The sequence below is a fragment of the Branchiostoma floridae genome, chromosome 7, assembly GCF_000003815.2.
Source record: "Branchiostoma floridae strain S238N-H82 chromosome 7, Bfl_VNyyK, whole genome shotgun sequence".
In the NCBI taxonomy this organism is placed as follows: Eukaryota; Metazoa; Chordata; class Leptocardii; order Amphioxiformes; family Branchiostomatidae; genus Branchiostoma; species Branchiostoma floridae.
Genome location: NC_049985.1, coordinates 23,629,055 through 23,652,228, shown reverse-complemented (window position 1 = coordinate 23,652,228; position 23,174 = coordinate 23,629,055). Strand labels below are relative to the sequence as shown.

At 39.5% G+C, this 23,174-nt stretch overlaps 1 protein-coding gene across 1 annotated transcript; it reads right to left on the bottom strand.

Annotated features, from left to right (window-relative positions):
* Positions 1-1,474: 1,474 nt before the first annotated feature.
* Positions 1,475-22,703, bottom strand: LOC118419859 (neuronal acetylcholine receptor subunit alpha-9-like). Its single transcript, XM_035826516.1, has 3 exons — positions 22,518-22,703; positions 15,030-15,175; positions 1,475-2,313 (listed from the first exon to the last, which is right to left on the bottom strand). Exons 1-3 carry the CDS (start codon positions 22,693-22,695, stop codon positions 2,218-2,220), a joined length of 420 nt encoding a protein of 139 aa, XP_035682409.1. The 5' UTR covers positions 22,696-22,703; the 3' UTR covers positions 1,475-2,217.
* Between the last annotated feature and the right edge of the window lie 471 nt (positions 22,704-23,174).

Sequence of the window (23,174 nt, the reverse complement as noted above, 5' to 3'; positions counted from 1 at the left end):
CAGGTTGATAAAATTTATCCCTATGCCACTACTTACATGGAGAACATTGTTTCTTCAAATGGAAATGAGTGACCGTTTAGTACTCCAAACGTCCCGTACTTTTCTTTTCCTTTAAAAATTTGAAACATTTCCCCCATTGATTGCTAACACTTTCCAGCAATACCTTAAATCAATGTTTGTGGCGAAGAAAGTTGTCTGAAACGCCTTAACGTTTGAAAATCTTATAAAATTGATTGAGTAACTTTTGTGATAAATGCTGTGTGATTTTGCCTTTTTTTTTGATGTAGTCGAGTCCTGGTTGATGTTACTTAAAATTTGACATGGTGCAAATAAGTTCAAACGTTTGTAAATCTTATCAAATTGCTTGAGTAACTTTTAGTAATTAGTGTATATTTTTTAAGTTCAAACTTAAGATATAAATGATCAATGAATATGATTATGCAAAAGAGCTATGGTCAATGTAATAGCATCCGAAAAGTAAGATTGTTCTGCATTGTTTCAACCTTACTAGGAAAATTAAAATAATTCGTGTAGATTTATACTAAATTATGAAATATAGGATTTCAAAAAATGCATTTCATTTACTGTCTGATACCATAATGTGGTCTTGAATAGGTACAAGACTAGCTTCTACCTTTAGACCTAAAAGAGTTTTACATTTAAACAGTAATGAGGTCTCTTCAAAAGAGTTGTGCGACCAATGCTCATGAAGAATTGTATATATTGTATATGAGTTTTGAATATCACCAAGAATAGTGCTAATGCTAAATATCTATGACATGTCATCTGTGCGACATAAAAGTGTATCGTTTACCACTGCGCCTATACTGTATCAAATTTTTACAGTTTTAAATTGAATAGGTTTGTTTATGCTTCACTCAAAGTGTGATGCGACCAATACTCAGATGGAATTGTATAACAGTATTGAATGACAACAAGGTTTTATACTGACATATCTAATGTTACACCATAACGTTACACTGTAAGGATACAACGCTATATATTACCTCAAGATTTATCAAGAATTGTACATTTTTATATTGTTGATTTTTGTTTTATGTTACCCTCAGAACATGAACGATGTTCAAGTAGAATTGTAGAAGTATGTCATACTGAATGACAATTAAATCACTGTAGGGGTACTAGTACAACGCTTGGTACTGCATTTACACTGTATCAAAAGCTTTGCATGTATGCATTGATGAAGTTTGCTAATGTCAAAATCAAAGGTGTTGTATGTAGGACCAATGCGCAAGTAGAATTGCAAGACAGTGTAGAATGACAGTAATTGCATCAATGCGCATGCATTTATATATGTTGTCTGTACATATGAATGTATCTATTTATACTATGTTATCTGTTAACAAAACAACATTGCCTACTGAATTTAGATTGTATCAAACTGTCACATTGACGAGCTTTATTTTTGGTTTAACACAGAAATATTAACAGTATAGAATGGTACTAGTATGTCAGGTATTTAATAACAGCATGAGCATTGGTATGAATTCATCTATATGCCACAATTGTACCTATAAGAGTGCGTTAAAGCTCTACACTGAAAGTGTACATTTAGATCATACATGTATGTTCGTTGAATCATGTGATGAATAAAGAACACTATGAAAGAAACTGCCGTGTGTTGAAAACTACTTGGTGAACCTAAGACACCACCATCCTCCCCACCTGCATTTATAAAGAAAGATTACATGCTAGTGTGCATGACAAATTGCGCGCCCTTTAGCGATGTGTGCGATCCCACTTGTACCGCGGTGAAAGATAATCAATCAGCTGCAAGGTCTGGGGAGAAGAAAGTACGGAGTCATCTACGTGCGTCAACTGATTTAATTTTATGGATGACATCATATGTAGAGCCTAAAAAATAATGTCAGCAAAAATTAATAATGCAGATAAAATTTAAAAAATACAGGAATACAAAGCTGAAATTATGATTACTGAATGGAAATAGTAATAACACCAAAAAATCAGCACCAAGGACTGATAAAGTGGAAATTCTCCACCATGGTATAGTATAAGCTCATGTCGTATGTTCAGAACTCCATCGTCAGCAGCAAATAGAACACAGCCAAACCCGTACAATCAAGAACCTCTACATATACATAAGAACCATATATGGTATGAACACTTTTTTTAAGTATTTTTAGTAGTCTGTTTATTAGACTTTTATTCCCATTGACACACGTATTAAGAACCCTGTCAAAGGTGGCCACATGTCCATGTAGACCAGGCATTAAAGCGATGTGGACGATCCCGCTTGTACCACGGCGAAAGGTAATCAATCAGTCGTAAGGTCTGGGGAGAAGAAAGTACGGAGTCATCTACGTGCATTTACTGATTTAATTTTATGGGTGACATCATCTTGAAAGCCTAAAACTAATACAAGAGGGCGAAAGAAATTAACCGTATGCAAAGAATAATGCTGCTGAAATATCAAGACTATAACGGAATATAAAGCTGGTAACACAATTCGTATATCAAAATGTCATTGGTATAACAAAGACAGTATATCAAACAAGTAAAAAGTATTCATTTGTTTAGTAAACGTTCATTATATGAGAATTAAAAGAGGTAACGTTAGGTCACCCTTTCCCGTGGGGTGACCAATATCCGTTGTATTCAAAAATAGGACATTTGCGAATTGTCAAGTCGATAGACGGTCGTTTCAGATTGCATTATTTTGAAAATATTTCCGTTTGAAACCCACGTCCGTTGACCTGAAATCCATAGACATACTGCAACAGTTTTTAAAATAGCGAATTTAGGCTACCCCAAGGATAAAAGTAAAGAAGCGTTGAATTGCCATGTTCCTTCTTATGTTTTTAAGTAATACATTATTAGTTTTATGACGAGTCTGCTCATTTCAGTCATAACCTTAAGCATTTTAGCTTTGTGCAATCACTACAGTAGGGAGCTTGTCTATTTGGTAGTGGTGTGTTTTCAACTTCTTCAAATACTAAGCAGATCGCTAAACATTAAAATGGGGAATGTAACATTATCAAAGTCTTTTGTATGAGTCGACACTGCCGTAAGTTTCGATGAAGTTTTAATTTCTTTTATAGAACGCGGATGTCATCCAGAATTATAAATCAGCGTGGCCTATGATGAAATACGACTTAGAGACGCCGCAAGGTGACTGGGGTATTGATAAACACCATGGGGTTTAGCGATATGCATCTACGTTTTCTCAAACTATTCATATCGAGCGAGAAAGAAATCTTCGTGGAGGCATGACCCTACGCTTGAGCTGCCTTGCAACTTGTGGCATGGGTATAGGATTACACAAAGGTATATAGGATTAAAGCGTGAAAGGAGTTGCTATATATACAGTGGTGTGGTTTTGGAGTTGGTTCGACTTTCAAGCAATATAGTCACCAATTAAACTTAGAAGTGCGGAGTTTGATTCAAACTATTAAGTGTGTTTGCGACGAGTGGCTGACTATGATCATGAGTTACTAAATAATATTATATTGTCGTTTTCTTTTCACTTACCAAATGTGATTATGGACTATTAAATGTATCATAATTTAAAATAGGCGTTTTGTTATATGTATTATGCTGTATTTTGTCAAAAGCCTGACCTTCTCCATTGCACCCCTGAAAGACGGCCAAGGAGAAAATGTCCGAAAAACAAATTCACTATGTGAATGGCAAAAATAATAACACAAAAAAATCAGCACCAAGGACAGATACCAAGATGCTACAAAGAACAACATCAATCTTCTAGGATTTTCAGCCAGTAAAGTGGACATTCTCTACCATGGCATAATATAAGTTCAAGGTGAATGCCGTATTTTCATAACCCCATTGTCACTAGAAAATATAATACAGTCAAACCTGTACAAGTGACAACTTCCGCATAAGGACCACATGACCAATAAAATACGGTCGCATCTCTACAAGTGACAGCCTCTGCATAAGGACCACTTTACCGAAGTGAACAGTTTTTCGGCGGTCCAACTAATTTTCCCTTTGACACAGACATAACGAAACCCACATAGACAGGATTCTATTGGTCCCTTAAGTAGTCATATTGGACAATTTTTGCTGTACAATGAATGGGGTCAATGACCTCTTTTTTCAATGGGATATTGACCACTACACGTAAATCAATGAAAATGTACACGTCACTGTTTTACAGTATCACACTGCTTATCTGGTGTAATATAGATTTCGGATGACATTGCACGTAGTGTAAGTCACCGTCTTCGATTTTCTTTTGTTACCGATGTGTGATTTGACATAAGGCCACGTTGATAACGTCCAATGGAAACCCAGAACTGATATTTAGGTTTACCTTACATTGTACCCGTTGTAATTGTTGTCTAATAAACGTTAAGTTGATTTGACTCGCGAGGTTAAGATAAAACTTTAGCAAAAAAATGGTGCAATCATTTCAAACGATCAGAAGCTGAGAACACAAGTTGAACCACAGAATATAATGTATTCAACAAGCAACAAGTCTATATTTGTGTATTAAATCCGTTAATTGTGAGCTGGTCTTGATAGGAATTCGAAATATTTTAAACTGCCTGGAAACCTCTCTTTAAGCTGTGCAAATGTAAAAGATTGCTTTATAACAAGAAAAGATAGTGACACTCACTTTTAGCCCCACCTGATTGTATGGAGGTTTTCTTATTATCCTATATATTTTTTAGTTACATTAGTGGAATTCTATTACCATATATTGTTTAATTGGTAGAATTTCAAGATCTATTCCACATTCCTACATTTTGGTAGGTTATAGTTGTCCATACAAAAGTCACCGTACTTTTTTTCCCGTCAATTTAGCTTTTTGTAAAATTTCCCTAACCATGTATGTACATGGCATGCCAATCTTCAAAGCTGACGTAGTAAAATATAGTCATCAAGTTCTGTAAAATAACATTACAAGTTTTATGACAAGTCCACCTTTACAGGCCTATCTGAGTCGACATTTTCGTGAGTTATAGCCAAACATCAAGGCGCTCACGGTTGCCATAAATAAAATCAAAAGTAATGTGTCCTTTGGTTTGAGGTAAAGATTATCAATCGCAGTTTATGTAAGGAGCTTTACAATTGAAAAATCAAAATAAGTTTAAAAATTGTAAATGAAAAAGTTTATTTTTTAACGATTTATTTTGGGCAAATATAGTACCCATTGAGGCCGTAAAAAGGAGCAAATGCCAATCCGATCTACTATGTTTTGGTTCATCGTTAACTCAAGGTTCTCCTATTTTCAAGCGAATTCTAAAGAACGACAACGTACATCAAATGCGTTATCACAATCTCCAAGGCTCGCGCTACCAGAAAATATCACATAAAGTTTCACTCCTGGAACCAAGTGGGTGGCACTCATATTGTACTGAACAATTTCCCTTTCCCCCAGTTGTCTTGCTATCTTGACTGATACTTTTCCCATTCCAACAGAAGCCTCCAGAGAACGGCCACATTTATCACAAATGCAATCAACTGCAGTAAGCTGCAGCTCCAGGGCTCTCGTTGTCAGGTTTTATTACCCAAGGCGCGCACACGTCGGTCGGTGTGGGAAGTAATACGTGCTGTGTTGTGTTCTGTTGAGAATGACGTACTTGAAAAGGCCGAAAGTCACGCCGTATTACGAATGATTCTGTATAAGGCCTAAGGAAAAATTTCTGACTGCGGTTCTGGATAGGGGTGGGTAACGGTACACTCTAGGGCCTTCCTTGTCACGAATTATTACCCAAGGCGCGCACACATCGTTCTGTGTGAGAAGTACACGTAAGGCGTGTTGTGTTCCCTTCTGTTGAGAATGACGTACTTGAAAAGGCTGAAAGTCACGCCGTATTACGAATCATTCTGTGTTAGGCCTAGGCAAGAACTTCTGGCCGCGGTTTTGGAAATTATTGGCGTTCAACTTGGTGGGTTAGAATTCTCCGTGAGTGAAGTTAGACGTGTTTTGTTACAATCTGTTGAGAATGACGTACTTAAAAAGGCTGAAAGTCACGCCGTATCACGAACGCTTCTGTATAAGGCCTGTGAAAGGAAATGTTGAGTTTATGGTTACGATTCTGTAAACAAAATTCGAAGGTAGGAATTTTCTTATATTTAGTTATTTTGATATTTTTCATCTTAAAGATGTCGGTCGATGTGATCCAACAAATAGGGTTTAGTAATGGAAAACATAATCGTTTTTGTAATTATACAGATATACAATGTACAATCACAAGTGTATTAAGGAACTAAACAATGTCAACTGCGCATTCTTGCATGCATCAAATGTTCAAAGCCCTAAACTGTTAACTGAGTGTGAAATACAGGACATATGCTTTGAATTTCGACACTTATATATAGATCAAAAATTTTATTTAATAACGGCAGGTTCGGGAGGGTTTTGCTAGGTTCTGTCGGATAACCTACCGCACATTTCTACAGGGAGGGGTTACTAGCCATATTCTATAACGTATTCAACCATTTTACGTCCCTTCCCAAAGAAGAGTGGTACCCCAACCGAGATGCCCTACCCAGGATTGAACCAGGGCCTCCCAGTTACCAACTCATTGGAACCAAGGCAACCAATTGAGCTATAGGAATGTCCTTTAACCGACATGTCCCTATATCCTAAATTCACAAACTTATGGAGAGTCTAATAAAACACCTCCCACGCCTCAGCAGAACTACTGTACCGTATCGCCGGTCAACAGCCCGCCACATGTCAGGGGAGACCCGGTGATGTACGCGTGAGGCACCGCTTCTGACGTTTGAGTGACCCGGTGATACGTGCATGAGGCACCGCTTCTGACGTTTGAGTGACCCGGTGATGTACGCGTGAGGCACCGCTTCTGACATTTGAGTGACCCGGTGATGTACGCGTGAGGCACCGCTTCTGACGTTTGAGTGACCCGGTGATGTACGCGTGAGGCACCGCTTCTGACATTTGAGTGACCCGGTGGAGTGATCCTGTGGTATTACGCCTGACAGCCGGGTAGCACGATTGTCTGACAGCATACCGTACAAAACCTTTAGCACTTTCTGAAAATGCCAATATCTCACTTTTGCTACTCTCCAAGCAGAGGTTAGGCTCTGGCTGTTTTTTAACGTTTTTTTAGTCGTTTTTATCGGGCTTTCTATTTTGTCATTTTTCTTGAAGTACGCCAGCCAAACAAGTTTTTACACAGCAAGATAAAATAAGAAATAAAAAGCCCGATAAAAACTACTAAAAAAACGTTAAAAAAACAGCCGGTGCCTAATCTCTGCTTGGAGAGTAACTTTTGCATCAACGAAGCCCACTATATTCATCTTCTGTAAATCAAAAAAATCTAGCTTGCACTTTTATCCAGAATTTTATCACCACTACAAATTATTTTTCTCTACTTTTATGTTTATTGTGTCGCATCGGATATCTCGCCATCAAGTGGAAGACTACATTGTGATCTTTTGTATTGTTTGCACGTTTACAGTTTTGACACTCAACTCGGGTGTTTCAGAGTTTAGTGGCGGCGCCAATTTAAGAAGTTTGCTAACTTGAGTGGGTCAGGACTTTGTATCCTTATATGACTAGAAAAACTACCGCTGAAACTTAGTGTCACAAAGTTCCAACACAGAAATCACTCATTTCTGACACTGTACACCGTAGTTCCACCAGTAGCATCCTAATGTATTACGCAATGCCGTTATCACTGAAAACAGCCGTTTGCACAGAATTAGAAGTAACCGACTTAAGCACGAATTCGCTATAAGGCATTAGCTTACTAGTAAGCACCTTAAAGTTTTCTGTCTAGAAATTGATTGTGGTTACTTTTTTTCTCTTTTCAGCTTCGCAAAGTTTGAGTTCAAAGGAGGAGGACATGAAAAGTAGCGTTACAAGGAGTGTGTATACAGTCAAACCTGTATTAGGGGCCACCTCTACAGAGGGGCCACCTGTCCATAGTGGCCACTTTTTGTTGGTCCCTTGGGTATTTTATCTACAAGTTACCACCTCTATACAGAGGCCACCTGTCTATAGTGGCCAAATTTGTCCGGTCCCTTGAGTGGCCGCTATAGGCAGGTTTGACTGTATTACGGAAGGCTAGCCTTGTCCCGTGCGTTTGATCCCCACGATATCGAATAGAATATGATAAAGCTGTCCAACTTTCTTGCTTCTGCCGAAAATAGTTTCATCAGGTTGGTAGAATATAGGATGAAGGAGAATTCTTTGTACACAACCAGTGGGTACTTACAAACGTAAGCTATGTAAGTACAGTCAAACCTGTCTATAGCGGCCACTCAAGGGACCGGACAAATTTGGCCACTATAGACAGGTGGCCTCTGTATAGAGGTGGTAACTTGTAGATAAAATACCCAAGGGACCAACAAAAAGTGGCCACTATGGACAGGTGGCCCCTCTGTAGAGGTGGCCCCTAATACAGGTTTGACTGTACCCACTGGTTGTGTACAAAGAATTCTCCTTCATCCTTTCTTGCTTCTGGTTTAATACATTCCACCCTATAGAACAACATTAGATCATATACAGATATGTAAATATGTCAGAAAAATGTTACTCCCTAGAACCAGTAGTGTAAACGATATACGTTCAACTTAACGTGTTCATATATCCAGATATTCTTGTTACTCCGTTTGTTCGGATGCAAATATATAAGTGTAGTAGACTTTACGAAAGTCGATGTACATTGCTGTGACAATAAAATTTGCAACAAACCACTGTACATTGGCCATAAAACCATATATGCACTGTCATCACAAATATAAACCCCTGAAATCCATGTTTTGGTAACAAATCCCTACTTACACATTTCTAATCATTTTTTATTGATGATGAAAAACATAATATTGCAGAACGAAAATCATGCCAAACATACAAAATTATGTTTAGCACATTATTCAGGCGGTCAAATGATATCGTCGAATCTCTCTTTCATATTTCAGTTTCTCTCTGACTATTATAGTTAGTATATTGGCAAATATTGTATTGGACCCGTTTGTTAAAGACCTCATGAAACCCATGGAAGATTATATCTTATAAAATCCCATCCTTTATTTTTCACAACATTAACACTTAGCCATAGGCATGATGATAGTTTTGGCTAAATTGCTACGTAACCATTCTATATCTTTATCGACCCCTATGACACCCTCTATAACGTAAAATATACGGACAACGTTTTCGTTCATACCCGAGGTTAATAGGACCCGACAAGGTGACTGGCCCACGCGTGCTGTTATGTGGCTCGAACCTAATCGCCTGTCTGTGTCAATGAATGCAGATGGTACGTCTACGCGTCATGGGTACCTCTGCTCTTAAAGGTGACTCCTGTGGCTAATGCAGTGTCAAAACAAGTTGAAGTCGTTGGAACTCTTTGCACGTCCAGACTTGAGAATGTTTACTACCTCCTGGAAGAAAGGAGGTTATCAACTCTTTGCTGGAGAAGGGTTCACATTCGACGGGGGTATCGTATCGTTTTGGGTTGTCTTTGCGTATTCGCACCTATAATTCAATACCACATTGATGGATTTGTAGAAGTATTGAGCAACAACTATAACAAAACTATAATGAATACTAGAGTTCGACGAACACATATCTTCGCCAAATAATTATGCCTTTATTAAGACTTTAACGTCTTATCATGTATTATTGAATAGTACCTACCCCAATAGCAAATGACTGCATGAAGGGGTGTTCCTCACAAACCCACAAATGCTACCAAAAACATAACCTTCTCGGCGAACTGGTGACAAGGAAATGATGTACAATGTTGTGATACTTTCCAACGCAATTTTCATAGTGTTTTGTTAAAATCAGACTCTACCAGACTCCAGCCTGGCCGAATAGTATTGATTTTAGGGGGCCTTGGACTGTGACCAAAGATGACCTCGGGTAGCATCCCTTGTCAATCAGAATTTCATGCTTGTCAGACTGACTTACTTTTTCTCTATTTCTAGACATCTATGGGCCGATTCAAGTTCTTTCGGGTGACTCCGTCACAAGTATATTTTTAACCTATATAGAAGTTTCCCTAAGTAATTATATCAAATAGATAGTGATTTATATAATTTGCATCTCATTATGTTCATTATCACCCAAAGTAACTACCTACCAAAACAAAGACTATCCAACAATCTCCTCTGGAGTTATCCTTCTTAAAAGTTACGAACTATAAGACCCACTGCAGTTCCAAACAAGCTGCTAGGGGGCCCAAAATTACACCATTCACTCCTAGTCCCAACAGCTATCCACCACTAAAAAATTATGAACCTGGCACTTCTGGAAAAGTTAGGCGCAAGCTTTGACGCTCACTTGCAGTACCAAAACAAGTCGCCAGGAGGCCCATTATCGAACTTGACCTTCCTTTCTGTGTCCCCTACCTATCAGCAAAATATCATTAGCATTCATCTAAAACATCTTGAGTTATCTTGCATACAGACAAACGCACTTACATACAAAGCCAGCTACAGCACCATAGGTAAAAGCTAGCTAAACCATTCTCGCACATGACAATCCTTTACACAACCACTGCACACCTACTAAATATCGTAGAAATCGCCCAGCTGCATTTTGACTTATGCTTCTCGAAACAAACCTCGAAAAAATACAAAGCTTCCTGCTGTACCGTAGGAAAACGCCAGGTAAACCATTTTCAAACTGGGCGTGCCTTTCGACAACCGCTACACACCTACAAAAAATCAAAAAGTTCCATCCACAATTTCTCGACTTATATGTTGTTGACCTACATACAGACCCAAGTCGGCAAAAACATACTCTATCGCCATTGGCGAAGAGAATAAATGTAAATACAAGTCAACATCTCCTATACATGCTTGATAACATATTGTAACTGAGGTACCATATCGGTCAAGTGTTAGAAGGCGTCTTGTTATTGTTGACAGTTGACTTTGAATTAATAAATGCAAACAATTACGACAAGTCAAAAGTGTCGCCCGGACTTCCGCTTATGCACATTACGTTCTCGGGTATTGCCTACGAAATGCAATTCTATCGATATTGAAGAGACATAAAATTGTCATAATATTGCACGGACGCCAATGTTCTAAAACTGAAACTGTATAGCATATGCGATATGGTCCATAAAGTACCATACACACGCAGGTTTAGTATGCGTTATGCTACGGAACTATTTTGAAAAGAGGCCCCTGCGAGTAGATGACTGTGTTTTTCTGCACTTTTGCGGCGTAACACCCATGGGGCACCCTGTGGGTATCGGGCTATTTTGGGGTCACGACCGGGCCCTTTGATTATTCTAACTCGAATTCAACCCCCTGGCCAGGCAACAAATATACGCCGTACACTAGTCACTACCCGTAAAAACAACGAAGGGTAGCTCTAGTCTCTACCAGACTGACTACCTTGGGTGTTATAAGAAGAATAATTTGCCAGGGTAGTTTTGCCACCAGAGGTCGGCTTCTCAGCTCCGAGGGGGAAACATGAACCTAAGCGTGGACTGACTCCCTGACCAATTTCCTGATTTTGCCGACTTCCACGATCCCCGTACCCAAGTACGAAAGCCTGGTTGAGGCTATGGTAGCCCCACCATAACCCAAACACCCGTATCCAGCAGTCAACCGGAACACATTCTTGGCTTTAGAGCCCGTCCAGGGCTTCAACCCTTACGGGCACTTGTGCAATTGTGACCGTAGCGACCGTAGCGTTACTGGACCAATTTCTTTCACATCACGTGGCTTCAAAAGGTGACCTTTCAGACGGAGCTAAACTTCGCTTGGCTGGAGATTACATGAAGCCTCTATAGCCACGGGCCGAATGAGCAGCAAATGTCCAACCTGTTGTAAACATACCCATTCCGGGATAACTTCAATCAGTAAACGTAATGATTTTCTGTGTGACTGGGTGTTCGTTTTAATAGGATAGGAGACCGGTAGCGCAGTGTGGAGAGGCAGGTTGATGGAACTAATATTGCAGCAAAAATCTAATTTTCAAGACCGGATTGAAAAAAGATTCATAGAGTGTGAAAGGAATGCAATGGTTGGTAAGTTGTACTGGTAGTTTATACAGGCAGATGTGGGTGAAACCATTCATCTTGAGTTTCAGAATAAGTGAAATAGAATAGTGTATCGTAGGCAAAATGAAAATGTTGTTGATACAGGTAAAATGGAAATGGTAGATAATTTCAAAATTGGTAGACGTAAATAGAACAAAAAAAGAAACTTAGGTCTCGGGGTAGAGAACATTATCCAGACAATACGGAACAATTATGCATGTTTGTTTATTTGTGCTGTAATCAGTTTTGTACTCAACAGTGCAAGCTGTAATATGTAAAATATTATTTGTTCAACTCCCGAACCGAAGCTAGGCACATGTGTGAAGTGAGGAAATTTGTGTAAAGTGACTTTCCAAGGGCACAACGGGTTAGCAAGGGGTCATTCCCTGGCCTAAATACTTAGGCAGGCAGGTAGGCAACGTCAGTGCCATGTCGTGAAGTTTGAGCCAGGAAGTCTTGGTCCTGGGCCACACCCTAACCGTTACGCCACCGAGATGCCACCTATGGGGAGCCATCATCAAGACTCCAGACGACAAAGGCTCCAAATGAGCTATGATTAGAGCCATGGGAAATGAGGACGGCTCTGTACACGTGATTATTCATGGAAAGCGGTGACAGCTCTAACAAAGCTGTTTCCCTACAGCATTAGTCATGTCGTATTGATGTTAGGTCTATTTGCAGACAACATCCGTAGATTATTGCCCCAGTGTGCTTTTCTTTACCATAGTTAGGTATAAATCAAAGAATGAAGTAGGTCAGCGTCCTACTAGACAGGACAATCCATGGATTATTGACTTCCCATGAAAAATGGAAGTATTATTTCTGGTGTCTTAGTGTGTGTGTGTGTGTGTGTGCGTGTGCGTGTGTGTGTGTGTGTGTGTATGTCTGTGCTTCGGATATTTGCGGTCAGCAAAACTAAAGAAAGTGGATGTATTGTCATGGCATTTTATCTGTGGATACCTCTCGAGAATATAAAGGTAAAAGTCTATTTTGGACCTCCTGGCGACTGCCATTGGTGCTACAGCACAACTTTGATTTTTGTATCCTTAGTCCTGGACACGCTATGGTCAGATATGCTACTGTCAGGAAGAAGTGGTATACATGTAGGTTGGGGCTCCTTGCAGCTTACCAGATATTGAATGTTCAGCATTATGTTCAAATTGTACAAATTATACGTTCAGAACGTCCTATCATTTCATCTATGTACTTCATACTTTGCAATTGCACCATACACAGCAAGAAATACCCAATCAATTTACCAAGGAGTATAATGGGGTCGATGGGGCAGAATATACACGGGGACCCATTTCTCCCAACGCACCAAATGAAAGGATGGATTCTCGGATTGATATCAACTTGGTTCGTAAGAATTCAATCGTCCGCGTGGCAACGAAATATCGTCATTTGGTAGCCCCTCCATCTATATGCAGATGATACCGAATCCACTGCGTGCATTGAACCCAAGGTGTTTTTTCTTCATCGCATTCGTTCCTCTTACGCTTCAAATAAGATAGAAGAATCAGTTCTTTGCATCATCGCCCTTAAGTAGGTGCTATGACCTGCGACGTCCGTCTCGGGAAATGTAAATAGCTTCACGTCCGTGACGGGGGTACTGATTGTGTATGCTGTATATGTTTTCTCCCTAATATCCTTTTGATGGTTTTGTATGGATTTGGATATGTCCGTGTGGTCCCAGAGAAACATGAAGACTACTTTGCCCCGCCCCCCCCCCCCCCCCCAAACACGTACATTAAGTTCAGGTACTGCAGCATTACAGGCCGACACTTCTTCCTAAAAGTAATGTGGTATAGTCCAGCGACAGCCGGTTGCCCGGCGACTTCAATGACCTCAATTTGGTACATCGGACTTGCTTGACTTATTATTGAGTATCAAATGTATGTAGCACACATCGTAGGCCATCGAACTACGAAATTCACAAAAAGCATAATTATTTCACGGAAATACGAAATCTTGGATTTCTTGTTAAAGACAGCATCTACTTCTAAGGCTGTTCAAACTCCCCTGCAACTCTTTCACTCTCACGAAGGAGTCTGGAGAGTTTTGTATGATTCCGTACATTGATCATCATTAGACAAGCCATATTTGGAAGTAGATTCCCCTCTGTACCTGGTAATTGGAAAAATCATGTTGCCTCAAAACCAAGTCCAGAGCAGTGACCACCAATCATGTTTTCCCTATCCTTATAATGCATTTAATGGCAAATAGAAGCTGTCAAAAGTCACCTACCTGACGTTTCGTTCTCGAAAAACTAACATTGAGAGGGTAGCCCGGCTTCTAAAATGTCTATTCTCAACTTTTCGGAACTTTCTGACCACTGGAACACATGTGACTTGCATCCAAACGCAACTCGGTGACCTTTGACCCTATCTGACAGCTACATAACAAACTTCTTTCTAGTGTTCCAGGCACCCAAAACAGGCTTGAAAGTCTTTTTTTTCGACATAATAAAAAACCTACAACCCTTACCTGTAGAATACAGCTCCAAGATGCCAACATTTCCAAAGAAAAACACATCTTCTGATACTTTTAAAAATCAATCCTGTGGGGACCTTCTGCGCAGCCGTCAATTAGGGGTCATTGCCCTCCACAGTATGGTTTCTGATCCGGCCTGTTCGGGAAAGGGGTCCCTCCGGGAGGTTTACGGGCTGTTTTTTTACACTTTCGACCGTTATCCTTACATGACACCCTGTGACAACCAGGCTATTTGGGGGCACGGCTCGGCCCCTTGATTTTTTAAACTCGCAGTTAAAATCAACCCCGGACCCGGCGTCAAATAGACGTCGTGGCATGTACTTCTGTGGTATCAGGTAATCCAACGGGAAAATGTTTGACGGATTTTAGATTTTATGTTATGTTAGTCCAAGTACGATGTCTATGATCTGTGATATGTAAAATCATCTGTGATATGTAAGACAATGCACCATACCAACAATCTGTGTTATGTTAGTCAACTCAGTATGTCTAGGACCTATGTTAGTCCACCTACCATGCCTATTATCTGTGCTATGTTAGTCCACCTACCATATCTATGATCTGTGCCAGCGCCACCCCAAACGTGACATCTATGGGCCGTGACGTGTTCCTAACAGGCCGGATGGACGAAGTGTAGTTCTGGAACAGGTCAGACAACAACTTCCGGGCGAACTCACCAGACGCACTGTCCACTCCTACAGGACAAGCATAGGAAAACCGACAGGCATCATTCATACAGGCAGTATATACATACTTGTATAAACGACACTTGAACGCAAATTTACCAGACGCGCTGTACGCTCTTGTATAACAAGGATAGATAGAAAGAAAGAGAGATAAAAAAGAAAGAAGAAAGAAAAAGAAAAAGAAAGAATGAAAGAAAGTACAATCACTCTGGACACGTGACTTTCCGAACAAGTGACGTCTGCAATGGGTCAAAGGTTGTCTGAAGTCGATAACGTCCCCCAAACTTGATTGAGAGAAGGTTGATGTAACCTGGTGCAAATGGCCTCCTTTATTCCTCCAACAAAGTAGTCATGTCTTTAAATAACGTAACGTTTTAAATGCATTTAAGTTCACGGGATTTAATTTCGCGGTAGCGGGAAAGGGACTTTTCGCGGTGGATTTAAGTTCGCGGTAACACCATAAACTGCAGTCTAATACCATAACAGAAAAATGTTTGCGGTGGTTTTAAGTTCGCGGTAAAGTGATCACCACGAAAACCGCGAACATTAATCCACCGCGAACATTTCTGCATTTACAGTGACGTTTTTACCACCTCAGATGAACTTTCATGCTGATATAGAAAATTTATTGTCTGAAACAGCCTGTGTTGGCAGTTGTTGATGTTAGTGTGTACTAACTGGGTGTGATTGATGGTACATTCGAATTCCACACTCTATTCAAGTTTGTACTCTAACAAAAACAGACATGCATCTCCATATAAAAGGCAGCTTGCGCAAAGCTCTACTTTACAACTGCGATCGTTGGTGCGATAGTTTTATCACCATTTGTAACCACCTGTCTAACTTTTTGTAGCAGCGCTGTAACTGTTACTGATGCATTGTAAGACCTCTAAGGCCATGTTGATTTTGTTATATGGGTGCCATCTTCTCGGCACTGCAAAAGCGATGCGAGCGTGCAAAACAATGATAGTTAGACCAGAAAGTTGTCTTTATTATGATATTTTTTAAGTGGTCAGGAAGATTTTACAATAAAATAAACCCAAAGGACATGGGATGTAAAGAAATATCTTTTTTTTCTTACACGTCTTCTACTTTGACTTTGGAATTACTAAGTAAAGCATGGCGTATTCTAGGACATAAGTGTCCATTTTTCGATATCTTTTGCATTTTAATGCATATATTTGCTCACTTCCCAACTTCTTTCTGCGTTGTATGGTTGTTCTATTTAGAAAAAGGAAGAAAATTGGTGCGAACTCATAGTCTCCAAATAAAAATATGTCAGGTGCATAACAGAAGTGAAGAATTTGGCCAAATAGGGACAAATAAGTTGCCATGGGATTTTTTCAGTCTGTCCTCTGGAGTCTTTCAAGTTATCATGCCAGTCAGTTCACTCCTAGGTCAATAAAATCCTACTAGACTTTTATTCCTAACTTTGCCATAGTCCCCTCTTACTATTCGTCCAGGCTTGAGTCTAGTAGAGACCAACGTACGCGGATGTCATCCATATAATAATGTTAGTTTTGCCTTAAGTTGCTTTGCGTAAAAAGTTGCAATCTGTTAGAGCGTTCACTCATAACATGTTGATCCATTTGGTTTTTATATCTAAAAAGTTGTGTGCTAACAAGGATATCAATAATACACACAGAAACCTCTATGCCGAGGACAAGGTAGGAATATTATATTCTGTCCAATTTAGTCATATTGTCTGGCACATTTGTAAAAACGCAGGCCTCGGTGCAACTGTTTCTGCATCACGACTGAGATAAAGTGGTCCAATTTGCTTGTGTCTTGGGTTTCCACCTTCATATCTTAGAGACTATATATATCTTATAAGAATGATGATGGATAGGAACATGTTTCTGTTGAAAAAAAAAGTCGTTCTAATAGAAATGAATGACAAAGTTTCTTTGTACAGAATAAAGCGTTTTTTTTAATTCAAGACCGATGTTTCGGTGACCGCCTGTCACCTTTCTCTAGTAAATTCCAACTAGTTATGTTACGAACTACAAGTAGGGGGCGCTGCTAACAGATGCGTTCCCAAACGTTTTAACATTATTTACACATAAACACGGATATGTACATAAAGATTTTACGCACATACATAGATATCCACATTATGTATTAATTTACACATATACATATATATCTACGTCAAGTATTTACATACATACATACATATCTACGTTATCTATGTCTAGTGCAAGTCACCTAATAGCAGCGATAATTTGGTTTGGTTTGGTTTGATACAGATCTCCATTAGTGACTGATATGTCACTGTTCTTCCTGGAGTCTGGTTGATTTGTAGAGAATCGCCAATTCTAGATGGAAGGATTTTGTACCATCGCACACCGCACCATCGCACGTGTGGGTGTGACGCGCCCCAAATACGGGACCTCCATTTAACGTCTTATCCGAGGGACGGCCCGAGCCGAAGCTAGGTACTCCTTTCACATGAGTAAAGTAAGGAAAGCCGTGTAAAGTGCCTTTCCCAATGGCACAATATCAGTGACACAGGATTCGAACTCGAGACCTCTCGGTCCCGAGCCAAACACGCTGCCACTGCACCACGCGGCCTCACATACCTACGTGTAGTGCGTAACATAAACTGTGAGAATTGCCCCAATATGGTGACAGACGGTGATGAGTCGGTCTTTAATAAAACATGTAGTTATCAACACAAGAACATCGTTACCCTGTGACTTACCAACGTAATAAAACTATTTTACGGTCTGTCATGGCTTGTCATAATTTTCAGCGGAAAATTAGAAAACCTTTCTCATGGGACGGAAGTAGATGTGCAAGATTAATTGCTGTCATTTTCATTCATATGATTTCATAAATGCGACGGAGTTAGAACCAATAAAATTCCAACAATAAAAAAGATGATGAAAACCTCGACTCAATTTAAACCGTCTGCAAAATTGCCTTCCTAACATTTGATTAGATTATTCAATTTAGAAGCTTGAGGGTCCCGTTTGGATCAGGGACGACTTTCGTAGTTTGTCACGTTCATGCTCTGAACCTCAAGGGTGTCGTGTTGTCGCTCTGAACTATCTATTTGTAAGCACAATTTTCATACCCTGTAGACAATGGCTTCAACTAGAAGGCCCAAACGTATCTAACATAAAATGAAATGAATAAAAAAATAAAAAATAAAAAATAAAAAATAAAAAAAAATCCTATGACGGCTATGCAGTACCACAACATGCCCCAAATTTACTCGTTTAGAGGTTTTTTTTTATCAAAATCGACCCAAATACAAAAAATGAAGACAATCCACCATGGCACTTTTAAGTTGTCGCCCTTAACTATCTATTTATTAGAACAAAGTTCAATATATAATACCTTGTAGACAATGGCTACTCACAGTTCAACTAGAGGACCCAAACGAATGTCACTTCTTCCAAAACACAAGAGCTATCCATCAACCAAAATTCCTGACCATGGCATGTCCAGAACACGAGATATTAAAACAGAAATCCCCTCTGTAGTACCACAACAAGCCGCCAGGGGGTCCAAGACCTAGTACTGATTTAGAGGTCCTACGTAAATACCAATTATTCACCCAGGTACTTTGCCACGGTGAGAGCGCTGTCCTAGTGGAAAGGGCGTATTGTGTCTACTAAATTACAAAATATCACGAAGATTCATTCACGACATCCACTGACAAACAAATAGACACAGGCATCCTGAAACATCATCTTCTTAGCGAAGGTAAGGAAATAACCACCATAACTGCTATTAGCATTTTATAACCATCTGTGATCACCATAATACCTACCATTCTAGGCGGATTCTGATTGGTCTAATTTAAATGCAACCCGTTAATAACGGCCTTTCATTTATATGTGCTTAGAATGAAGCCAAGTCACACTCTGAAAGCCTTCACGCCTTAATTACGTTTTGATCCTGCATAGCGATATAACGTCTTTAGGTCCCCTTGTTCTACTAGACGGCGATCGCCGAGAGATTGTACAGCGACCAAAACTGGATATATGTAAGCCTTGATTTCATAGTTCAAATATGATGCAGGATATAATACTTTAATTCTAAAGACAACAAAACGCAAAAACATTAAATAAATTCGTGAATAGAAGAAAACTTGACTACTCTCAAAGCAGAGGTTAGACTCGCCGGGAAACAAAAAAGAAAACGGTACGCATAAAAACGTAAAAAAAAAAAACACAGCCGAATTTAACCCCTGCTTGGAGAGTAGTCACGATATATTCTATACCTGTATTTTGCACTTTGTGCAATAGCTATTGCTATACATTGCACAGTGTATCAAATTTCTTTCTTTCTCTTTCTTTTTTTCTTTCTTTCTTTCTCTTTCTTTCTTTCGTTTTACTTCTTTATTTCTTTCGTTCCTTTCCTTTATTTCTTTCCTTCATCACCCTTCTTTCTATCTTTTTCTTTCTTTCTTTCATTCCTTCATTTCCTTCCTTCCTCCTTTCCTTCTTTCCTTCCCCCTTTCTTTCATTCTTTCTCTATCTTCGGTCGCTCAGAGGTCACAGCAACTTGTAGTGAAATGGGATGTTAGCTATAGATAACTGAAGATGTGACTTTCAGTACTCATTCAGGCGTTATTATGGAACGGTAATGAGACGACGGAGTCAGACAAGCGGAGTGGGCTAATGGTTCCCATCTCATTTATCTAATGGCCTTCCGCAAAGGCTGGGGTGATAATGTCTTCAGTAATCTGATGAGTTGTAGACGACCGTGAAATGGGCATGAGGACGGCACGGTCTGTCAAAAGGACTTATCCGTACCACAAATCTTCTGAGCGCAGTGTTAAATGTACCGGTAAAAGTTGTTTACATACAGTTGTTTTTACCTTCGCTTGTTTTAGTTGGAGTCAGGTGTGTGAGTGTTTCTGCGTGGTGTGTTTGTGTGTGTGTGTGTGGTGTGTGTGTGTGTGGTGTGTGCCTGTGTCTGTGTGTGTGTGTGTCTGTGTGGTGTGTATGTCCGTCTGTGTGTGCATGTGTGTTTGTATGTGCGTGTGTGTAAGTTTATGAGTATATTTTGTGTGTGTATTTTGTGTGTGTGTGTGTGTATGTGTGTGTTGTGTGTGTTTGTGTGTGTGTGTATATATATATTTATATGTGTGCATATGTGGGTGTTGGTGTTTGTGTAGATTTTGGGCACCCTAGTGGCATTTCATGGTACTGCAGCAGACCTTCAATCTTTCATATCTCGTTCTTATATTCTTCTACGCTATATTGTCTGACATGTTGATAATAACCGTCAGCTACTTATTAGTGAATGATAATGGTGCAGTCTCTTCAGTCCCAATAATAACAGATTTTACGTTGTCTTTTCTGATAGTATACGTAGATAATGTTCATATTGTCGTTTATTTGCGATGATGTTAGCGATGAACGTGAGAAAAATAAATATGAGATGGAATAACTCAAATCAGAAAGTATCTTATCATGGGTATTAAAATGCTTAAATCAGGTTTTTTACTTGTAAGTTAATGGATAAAACGATTTTTGTACACAACCAAGTGCGTTTACCAAACCGACGGTGATCATTCAGCCATTATTGCCCTGAGGAAGGTGACAGACGGTTACCGAAACGTCGACTTTGGTAAAACACTTCGTTGTGTACAAAGAGCTATCTAATATTACCATGCCTTATGATTTCTATTCGTTTCTATGTCTTCAAATTCATAAAAGATATACATGTGTTTGATACGTCGATGAAGGTTAGATGTCCAAGTTAAACGATACGTCGAAAAGGAGTAACTCGAGTAATTGGATATGGCTTTGGACACTGTCATGACATTTCAGATAGCATCCACTCCATTGCGTAGGGGCACTGAGCGTGTAGCTGGTTTTATATGCCCGGTAAAAGAGTTGATGACAGATCGATTTATAGTTAGGCTATAGATCCTCTCGGTGTCACAGGCGAAAGGACGATATCGGTAACGTCTGACCGTTTCCAAAATCTATCTAGTTGCATGTGCAGTAACTGCTATACGGCGGATGTTGTGTTGATCAATCATGATATGGCAAAAATAAACCACAAAATTGACTTAATCTCCTGAGCCTTCATTCATCATATATTGAGAAACCTTTTAGCCATTTGGGGTAATCTTCTAAGGTTCAAAACAATCAGCATCACTAAATTACATATATTTAAAAGATACAACAATCAACAATCAAATATTTATGGAGCATTGTGTCTCAAGATCAAAGGTCTAGGTAACAATGTTTGAGATGGCTTGTTTAAAACTGGACAGTGACTTGATGTCAGATGGTAATGAGTTCTAGGGAATGATTGCTTTCTTCATTAGACGCTAAAAGCGGTGGTAAACATCATTCACACTAATTATCATCACGTTCTTCCTAGTCGTAATCATTACAGCTCATGCCACAGTAAATGAGGTCTGAGTATTTTCATTGTTTTCCATCTTATCAAATTACAAAATAGTGCAAACTATTTTGGCCTACATTGGCAATTAACCCTTGTCGTGCTACTCACATACCAAATACTTTTTTTAAAAATCCATCCGGGCGTTATCTAATTAGTAGCGCACAGACACCTCAGTCACAAACAGCAGTCAATAAAATACCTCCATTTCACGGAGGTAATAAGACATGTTGATGTATATATAGTTTATTGATCCGTGGTTAGGTCCATAGAGCATGATAGAAATATAACAATTTCATTTTCCTAGCACGTTTTTCTTCATTAAGCATTAGGTAAGCAATGAATATCAAATCCTATTTTATTATTCACTCAATCCAGGCGTCCTATTTCTACAGAAAATATCGCTTCGTCTGTATTCAAGTCAGTGCGTGGTAAGGGCACTATCGTATACATAGCACCACTTTTCAGATTTATGTCTCCCCTTACACTAAGAGCAGAACACGTACAGAGGCTAGACGGGCTAAAGAAGTACTACGACCCCCACTTGCCCCATTGTCTCGCGGCTAAAGTACTTTGAAATTCATACCGTATTACGGTGCTCAACTACAGAACACTCTAGAATACCTCTGAATCAGCGAATTACACTATAGCTCAGGACATTGAAACATGGCATTGACGCTTGTTCACTTTTATCCGAGGGGAAACCTATATCCGTTGTTTCGAAGAAAAAAAAGCGTACTACTATTTAGGGATATCAAGTCGATGGACGTTACAATATTTAAAAAAATAGCTGCAATGATTGGAAAATATTACGATTTGAAACCTCCTTCCGCTGATTTGCCAAACAATTATTAATGCCCTGTTTTACGGTAAGCCTGTAAGAACTTATAAATACAGGTCAATATTGAGCTGAGTTGTATGTGAAATGGTAAATAAACAAAATGCAGTAGCTGTTTGTAAATAAAGAAGAACCTACCTTGACAAAGGAACCCCATGATGGCAGCTGTGAAAAACCACGATAGACAGTGGCTCATCTTATCTTTGGTCCTCCTGTGGCCCGGCATCTTTCTTCTTCTGTGTCCTCTTGTCTTCTTTCCTTGCTGAGAACCTCCACGCAACATCCACACCATCATTGCAACAAAATGTACGTACATGTGCTGAAACGGCAGTCTTCAACTATCACGTTGAAACGCTCCTATAGTACTGCGTACTATTTGAAGAGTACCACGTCTTGTTGGCAACGAGCGATGTAAATTCAACGCAGAAATCACGTCACGAATTCCTCGAAACAAAACACGTTGCAGACCCTAGCTATAGCCCGTACGAAGAAGGCGTTTGTTCCGATGAAAAAAATGTTCACGCTCCGGTAAAACGCAGTGTTCAGATGATATATTCCTCGATCTCCGAAGACTTTTTTGTGATGTAGATCACACAAACATCCATAAGAATTGCAGTTATTGTGCGAGAAACGGCCTTCCAACTGTCGTAACAGCAACGCAGGTAGCATAGATGTAGATCTAAACTACATGCCAATGAAATAACGGTTCTGCACTTGTGTCTAGCTTGTTCTCAGATCAGACGACTATGGTAAAGCTCCGGCGAAGTACAGACAGATTGGCCAAACCACCACAGT